At 39.4% G+C, this 9,022-nt stretch overlaps 1 protein-coding gene across 4 annotated transcripts in view; it reads right to left on the reverse strand.

The window, feature by feature from the left end:
- Gyg1 (glycogenin 1) overlaps positions 1-9,022 on the reverse strand; it is a 35,676-nt gene that overhangs the window by 14,056 nt on the left and 12,598 nt on the right. For all 4 annotated transcript variants that reach the window (XM_055626200.1, XM_055626198.1, XM_055626197.1 and 1 more), the window contains exon 5: positions 3,587-3,713. In XM_055626200.1, coding sequence (XP_055482175.1) covers positions 3,587-3,713 — 127 coding nt within the window. The remainder of the gene's footprint in view (positions 1-3,586; positions 3,714-9,022) is intronic.

Consider the following 9,022-nt stretch of genomic DNA (forward strand, 5'->3'; position numbering starts at 1 on the left):
ACTCTTAAGCCAAGACAAATGAAATATATATGAAAAGCCTCAGAAAAGCTTAAAGCAGTAAAGTAAAAAAAAGCTTAAAGTAAAAAAAAAAATTATCATTTTTCACTATACTATATCTCAGGTCATATTTGAATGCAAGTAAAAGGATAAAGTGAAAATATTTAATGGATATTATTTGTAAATTAGGCTTTGTAGTCAATCAATTTGACTAATAGGTTTCTACAACAGTCTAAAGCAATGCTACATGATTCTATACCTTTTCTTTAGGTATTTTTTATGTATCATGATATGATCTAAGAGCTATCATGGGATTAAAAAAAATCTAAAATGGCAGTAACACAGTGACATTCAACAGATATTTTTCCAACTGCTATGCTCAAATCAAAATTTATACTATATGAATAAAATGGGCCTCCTAGTTAGAGAAAACATGTTTTAAACCCATGAGCACACACATATGAACTGTGGACATTTAAATCACTTCTATACATAATACATACAAATTATATATATGTGTGTGTTATTTAAAGCTATAGTTAAAAAGGTTACTCTATAATTAATAAAGAAAAATCGTCAAAAAAAGTAACTCTATATGCTAAGCATCACAATTTAAATAGAAAAAACATTAATAAATTGTTTTATAATGTATGGCACTAAAAATTGACCTTAAAATAACTAAACCAAACGTTTTGGTTCTCAAATTACGCCAAAGAAGATTTTCTAAAAGATACTACTTTTGTTTTTCAGAAATGATGGTTGAGTAGTATAAAAAGTGATAAAACTACTATGTCTTTTTTCTTTGTTTTCTTCTATCCAGATGGAATACAGAAAAGACATTAGATTTACTACTTAATGGCTTGAAAACATATTAATTCCCATGAGGTCATCTTAGTTGAAATGCATATAGTAGCACAGGTTTCAAAGGTGTGTGTGCATACATGTCCATAATACATATGTGTGTGTACATGGGTGCACAGGCATGTACTATAGTGCACATGCACTATTAACATGTATGTTAATAGTCTATTAACATGTTAATAGACTATTAACATGTATGTTAATAGTCTACTTTTGAATGGCTTCTGTGCCCAACTCTTGGAAACAACTAAAGGCTTTGGAGATATTGTAGCAAATGCTTATGTCAAGTTTTGAGACAAAACCTTCATTCTTTCCAATGAAACCCCTTGCTTTAAGCCATTCCTCAGTCTCCTTCTACCTGCCGTTACCCCTGGTCACTCATGGGAGGCAGCATGTCCCAGAGCTACTTAGCCCTAGATGCCACCAGTCTATTCTGAACCCAGTCGGCTTCATCTTTAGAGGCCTCTCTGCGGAAAGCTGTGGTGGCCCAGGTATTTATGACAGGCTAGTTCAGGCTAAAAATGACTCTGACACTGATACATTAACTTTAAACAGAAAGGAAATGGAACTCTACATCTTGCCATCCCTTCCCTGGTGTAAGGAAATAGAGGAATATATCAATGAAGCAAGGTCTCTGGAAGAAAAACAAAAACATTTTTTGGCAGAGGGGAGGGAAAATGAGCTCTGGATCTAGTTTCAACATTCTTAAACAGGCAGCAGTGGGAGGAAATAAGGTCCAGATTAGAGGAGTCATATCACAGAAACGAAGAGCTGGCTTCACTGAGGGCAAGCTACTCTAGGGAGGTAAAAACTCCTGTCAGCCTCCAGACTGCGTAAGCGACCAATGGAACTGATCAATGTGTCATACACTCTACAGAAATGGTAACAAATCAAGGCTCTTGCCAAAGCTAGCATCATTCGCTGTATTAGGAAGGAGTCATCATGATCATTTAGACCTCAAACTTTGGGAACTTCAGTTAGAGCACATGACACAGCAGGATTTTTGGGAGATAGGGACCAAAATTCTAGCAAAGAAATCCTTCTTTCCCAGCACTAAGATTGCTTTCCCTGCTTCTTCTGTGGTAAAAAACAAACAAACAAACAAACAAACAAACACAACAAAAAATCATAAGCAGTGCTCAAGCAAACCAAACTGTCCCAGAAGAGTGGAAAGTGTCTGATGTTGGCAAGTTAGATGGAAAGCAGATTAAGCCACAGGGAAACAGACACTTCATGAACACCAAGTTCATCATGTTCAAGAACTGAAGCTAAACAGATGACGTCAGATTTATTCCTCCCCACTGTGCTCATTCCAAAATACCTGTGCACTGATCATGCCATTAACTTTTTTTTCCCTCTCACATGGCTCTTTCTTGTTACACTCATCTATTCAGTCAGATTATAGTAAGTGCTCTACTATAGGGGTCAAGCTATCATGATCTGTAGGAACACTGGTCAAGCTGGCAGGACTAGTTTTGAGTCAATAAAGATTAAAATAAACCAGGTCTACAAGCCCACACAAGACAGATTGGATTTTACAATCCCAAGGACTTAGGAGTAAAAATAATATTTGTGTTCTTGATGATGTCAATCCTATTCTTTTTGTTTTACTCAGAATAGTGGTGTTTTTAAGAAATTGCCTATCTTAACTGTAGACAGGGAAAGAACGAACACCATGTTAGAGATGTGCCAAGAAAACAGGAAAAGCAAAAGCTACTCTATCTGCCACAGAGTCTGCCCAAAAACTCTGAAAAGGAAACATCTCAGCCACAAATATCAGACATGCTTACTGCTGTGGTACAAGATGTGCAGAGAAGATTTTGGATATTGAAACACGAGAGCTAAAAGCCTCTTTGTTCTGCTCCCTCAGGAATACCCACATCACACAGGGATGGGAGAGATAAGACCGACTCCCAAAAGGGCCTCGCTCTTACGTCTATGTGTCAGGATCACCCTGACGGAGGGCCCTGACCAAGAAGTCTGAATCATCGTCTCAGTTCAACACAAATGAGTCAGAAGCTACAGAGCCGGTCTCAGGCATTCACAGTTTGATAGACACTGCAATGAGGTGACACTGAGTTTCCAAAATGGAACTAAATAAAGGACTTTCACTCAGCGCTCAGTGCAGGCCAGATTCCTAATTGCTTTCACGGTGACAGTCCTCAGTGGCCACAATAACCCCATGAAGACATGGAGGCAGGACAGCCCAGGCTTTAGTCCAGTGTCAGGAACTGTAAGTAGCAGCTCCAGGATGTGAGCTGAGTTCAGTCAGTGGCAAAGCCCCCTCTCAACCACGACAGCATGCTGCTGCCTGCTCTAAGTCCCCACAAAACCATGGGGAGTGGGTGAACAGTGACATCCTCTTTCTGAAGGAAGAGAGTGAGGAGAAGGGAAGACCAACAAGTATGGTACAGAAGATGGGCTTACATCTTGTCAGTGGACCCATGTTCTTTTGTTCCAATCAGAAATGGAGAGGAATCTGTTCCAGAAGGCAGTAAAATGTCTCTGGGCTGCTTTAAGTATAGAGCAGTGGCTAACATGAAGCCTCTAGAAACTGCAGCCATGTTTTTATTATTATTATTATTATTATTATTATTATTATTATTATTATTATTGCAAGGCTTCCTCAAAGTACCTAATTATTATTTTTCCCCAAAAGATAATGGAATGAAAGTCCACTCCCCTACCTTCACCATTGACCAAAAGCAGTTAAGCTGTTTGTACTTACACTTTGAATGCCGGGAGGTAGGAGTATATTGAAATGCTGCTCAGGTTATACACAAATGGCAGGTGTTTCCTGATATCTGTCGTTGCCCAGCCACTAAAATACGTATTCAGTAGGCCCTGGTCCCCTCCTAACAGAAAACACACAAACAAACAGGAATTACGGTTTATAAACCTCTAAGGCAGTTTAGGAATTATATAGAAATATATGGGAATCTTAAAAGATTTACTAATCTGTTTTAAATAATAAATTCCAAGTCATATCGTTCATGACATTTTGGAGTGAATGGCTATCTTTCTGATTTATTTTCAACACATACTTAAGGAACAGCTACTAGACGTCACACATTGTACCAGGTACTGCGGAGCCAATGTGAATAAGACATATGGTCACTTTCTTCACAAGGGTCTGGAGTGGGATAGCAGATGCAGATACTAGCAAGTTAAAGTCAATAAAAACAATCAAAGATGGGGTGAGGGTGAAGAAGAAAAAAGGACAAGTATTACAGGGATAGATGGGTATGGTTCAGTGAAGTTTTCCAAGGGGAAGCTGTGCTTGACCTAAGACCTGAGGTCCACTGGGGAGTACTTGACAGATTCAGGAAAGAAGAGCAGCAGAAAGGAAATCTGGACAGGGCAGAAATCTGGACAGCACACACTCAGCACAGAGGCAGGCAGGAATACAAGGCTACAAAAAGACATGGAAGTGGCCTAGGTGAAGGGCTTGTGGGATGGCAAACAGTTCCACAGAACCACAGCACATCAGTTTTCAGATGAGATTTTAGACTTTCCCCCTAAGACTAAAGAAGAAAAAGAAGCAAAGAGCAAAAGCTAGAATACAGACTTATCTTCTGGCGTCCCCAACTTCTGACTTGTCATTCCTGGGTAACTTCCCTTTGGAAAGAATGGCCTCACTTTCAGAACAAAGCATGAAGTCCAGGAGCTCCAGGGCTAAGCAGGCATTTTACTCTATAATTGTGATGACCTTAGCAAGCATGGTGACAAAGCATCAGGGGTGTGCTGCTGACCTGGTCTCTGGCCAAGTACTGGCCAGTCATGACTGTGGATAAGGCTATCCATGAAGTAGCAAGGTATTCTTACTTAAGGTTTCCACACCTTCCTTGGAAAGCGAAGACATGACCATTCATTTTACAGGAAAATAAATTGGACATGGTGGCTTTTGCCTGTAATCCTAGCCTTTTGCTTATAATATCCCCATTGAGGAAGCTAAGGTAGAAGGATTATGATGAGCCTTCCCAAGCCACATAGTCTTCCAGGCCACCAGTCTAGTCTAGAGAGTGAGACCCTGTCTCAAAACAAACAGGAGAGGCAAACAAACAAATCTAAAAGCTAAGCACCTGACCTAAGTCCTAAACAAACAGGTAAAAGCAAGACAATCTCAAAGCACAATCTTCCTTTGAGTCCAGTAGCTTATTGTTTCAGCCACTGAAAGTTCAGAAAACACACTTAGACCCAGAATCTTGAGCAGACACACGGAGTGTGCACAGAGATGCATGGGGTCTCTGCGTGTGTGGTGTGGGGAGACATCTGGGGTGTGGGTGTGCGGTGGGGTGGTGGAGGAAATGAGCATACTCAAGTGTGAGGTGAGCATCTGCACACTGCAGTCCTGTCCTGGGTCTGCTTTGTGTCAAGATACAGTATTCTTTTTCACCATCCAAAAAGTCCAACTGTTAGTCTATCTGGGCTACTTGGTTTCCTTTGGACTAGAAGATTTCAGAACTATGGATATCTGAGTAACTTTAAGATCAAGTAGGGGCTTTGTATTTAAAATCCAAACATGCCTATCGCACTATGTATACCTGATTCTTTCCAAATACCATCCATCCAATTAACAGACCAATGGCATCCACTGAGGGAACATCTATGGAGACAGTTCTCTGTATTAGGAGACTCTGACACATCCCATTTTCTGAACAATTGAGATAAAAATCAGAATTGAGATAAAAATCAGAAATGGAATAGAATATGGTTCACTGTTTTAAAGATACAATAGACTGAGTGGTTATGGTCCTCAAATGTACATGTTGAAACCCTAATATCTAAGAAGAACTGAACTGATGTCATAAAAGAGTGTTCTAGGAGGCCCGTCACCCCACTACTGTTTTAGGTTACAGGAAAAAGATGGTGTGTAAGAGCAGAATGCTGGATCTCTGTAGAAAATCTGCCTCCAGATTGACCTTGGCCTTCCTAGTATCCCAAATAAGAAATAAATTGCTGCTGTTCATAGGCCCCTGGTCAATAATATTCCTAAACCATGCAATGAAAGATCAATACAAAAGGTGTTCCTATCTGTATAGATAAACATGGATTCTGAGGTGCAGGATTAAAACACAAACACACCACTCTGAGACTTATTTTGAGTGTCACAAAAATCATCAAAATGTGGGGAATACAGACACTAAATGGCCAAGGATACGGGTCTTCAGTCTTACTAATTTTCTATTTCACATAGGTATCAAACCAAAGACTGAGAAAATCTTCATAACAGCTTTATTTATTATAGCGCAGGATTAAAAATAACCTAGATGTCATTCAACAGGTACACAAATATAACCATAATTAGATTGTCACTCAAAACAAAGGAGGAAACTGATGCATAGGACTTGGGTGATTCTCAAGAGAACTAATACTGAGTGAAAACCAGCACGATTCCATTTATATAATGTCCTTGGAGTGATAAAACCACAGAGGACACAAGAACAGGAGAGAGACAAGAGGGAGCTGTGGCTATAAGGCCTATCATGAGGGGGCCTGTTCTGTTCTTGCCTGTGGTAGGGTCACAACAAAGTTACATGTAATCAAATGGAACAGAAATAGATCCATACAAACATACAAGTCAGTGCAGAAGTAAAATTGATGAAATTGTAGTAATGTCGGTGGGCTGAACCATTGTTAAATTCCTTATTTTAGTATTATACCATAGTTATATAGGATGTTGCACTGAGGAAGATGGATGAGAAGTAGCGGGAATCTCTATTGTTTCTCATAGCAATGTCTGTGAATTTACAATTCACTCATGATAAAAAAAATAACACAGACTAAAATACAAAAACATAAAACTTAACAAGGGTCCATGTAAGTAAAATACAAAATACAGTAAAAACTGTTGGTCATTTTGATTCTAAATTTCTCGAGGACAGAGATTTTTGCCTCTTTTTGTTTATCACGGGTCACCCTCCCAGATAAGAGAATGTCAGAAATACAGGAAAACTATTTCCTGAATAAATGCAAAAACCTTCAGGATAGTCAAGAACCTTCTCCACAGCAGAGACGCTGAAGTAACATCATACCCTGGAGGGACAGTAAATTATGCTACTAATCAGTCATTGTTACCATATGCTACTTAAAACCAACCATCAGCCCGCTGTGTACTATCAATATTCATAGCTGCATAAATGGCAATTATAACCAACACATAAACTTTAAACGCATAGGAATAAAAAGTGAAAAACCCTATAGGTGATTCTCTCTTATTTTCCTTATATTATTTTAGTAATTAAAAAAAAAAATCAATACAAAGGGGCAGGAAATGAGAATTGTCCTAAGACCTTTCTAAGCATTCAATATGTATTCTTATTATCAACAGAAAAATATACATTTAGATGATAAAACATTAATAATAAGACTCTACACATCCAATTTAAGAGCATGAATGTTGCATCTGTGTTCTCTATAAGGGCATACCCATCCAATCTCATTGCCTCTCCTCCATAGGTAAGTTATAATTACAAATAAAATTCATAGTTGTTTTACTACGTATGTACACCAGACATGTACAAGCAGTTGCTCTTATTTTCAACTTTAGGAAACCGCTTATTTGTCCTTTGCAGTGGTTTTGTTTGCTTGTTGGCAGACCTAGGGATAGAACCCAGAACCTTGTGCTTGCTGGGAAAGCTTTTTATGCCCGAGTTATGCTTTTCTATGGAACATTGTAAGATCCTTCTAAAATGAATATTGGCTATGTATATAAAGCATTGAAAAAAACTGAACCCCACAGAGGCCTGACTAGTACTTCTTATGTCTAAGTCTGACCAAGGTGAGCTTGGGTGACAGGAGTCAGAGCTGCTGGCCTTGTGAAGCCACAGCTGGTGGCCTCTGGTCATGAAAGGCTGTTTCTGCTTCCTGTCAGGCCCCCAGAAATCATTCCCAGCTCGTTAGCTGAGGGAAGACCGAGGGGCATGGGGGCATCAGGAAACAGTGAGGACAAGAGTCAATAAAACTGTCTGGTGAATCAGCAGTGCACTTTATGCTGACAAACCTGAAATGCTCAGTAAGTTCCATGGCTACTGACTCCATCATATGACTACAACAAATCACTGCTTACCCCAAAACAGTGGATTAAAAATAGAATTAAGTACTATCTAATGTTTTGAGACAGGGTCTCATGTAGCCCAGGCTGGCCTTGAACTTTCTTTGTAGTTAAAGATGGCCTTAAAAATTCTGTTCTCCCCATCTCCACCTCCTGAGTGCTGTGGTTTCAGATGTGCGGCACCACACCTGATTTCAGGCAATACTTTACATGAGTAGTCTGGGGTCCCAGTCATCTTTTTTACAAACACATAGTTTAACATTTCAGTCAAGTAGATGCAAGAACTTCAGAAAGATTTAGATGCTGTGTCAGTAAGACCCTTTTATAAAAAGAAACATGAAGAGCACCATTCAAAGCAGAGCGTGCATACAAATACATCTGTACTACAAAACACATAAAGATGCAAAGAAGATTGCTCAATTTTCAATATACTACAAAAAAACCAGGATTTTGTCAGTACTATTTAGTCAGACTTAGAGGCAGCTTGATTTTATCTGGCAGGTTAAGGCCCTTTAATTTCAGTCATGTCAGAACCTACAAGCATGATTAGCAGTGAGAACTAGCAGCTGTGATCTGGAAAGCCGGAGGATGGCAACATGGGTGAGTCAGGGAGCAAGAACATGCAACAAGGGACACGAATACTCAATTCTGCATCATCCTTCCACTAGGCTACCCAAACCTGCTGGCCGTATAGCCCTCATAGCACTTTTGAGTAGGGTCATGAGCCTGGTAACCACAGACACATCATGAGGAGACATGGGCTCTAATGGCTTTAGAAGTCAGAGAGTATTGTCTTGAAGTTTGTACCTGTGCCCAATGCTGTCTAGTTCCTGGGACTGCCCAATTAGTTGGAAGATTGCTGGGTCACTGTCACAAGAGGAAGGTATAAATCGGTTCTAGATTAAACAACAATCCCAGTATCTCTGCTCTAAGAATATTCCCACCATTGTGCTCCTCATTTGTGATCCAGGCTCTGGTAGCATAGTTCTTACCCAAGAGCTCAGTAGGAAAGCAGAATGTTGAGCCTCACCCCAGTCTTACAGAGTCAGAATCCATTTTCATTACCATGTAATATATATATATATATATATATATATATATATATATATA

The sequence above is a fragment of the Psammomys obesus genome, unplaced genomic scaffold (assembly GCF_907164565.1).
Source record: "Psammomys obesus unplaced genomic scaffold, mPsaObe1.curated_primary_1811, whole genome shotgun sequence".
In the NCBI taxonomy this organism is placed as follows: Eukaryota; Metazoa; Chordata; class Mammalia; order Rodentia; family Muridae; genus Psammomys; species Psammomys obesus.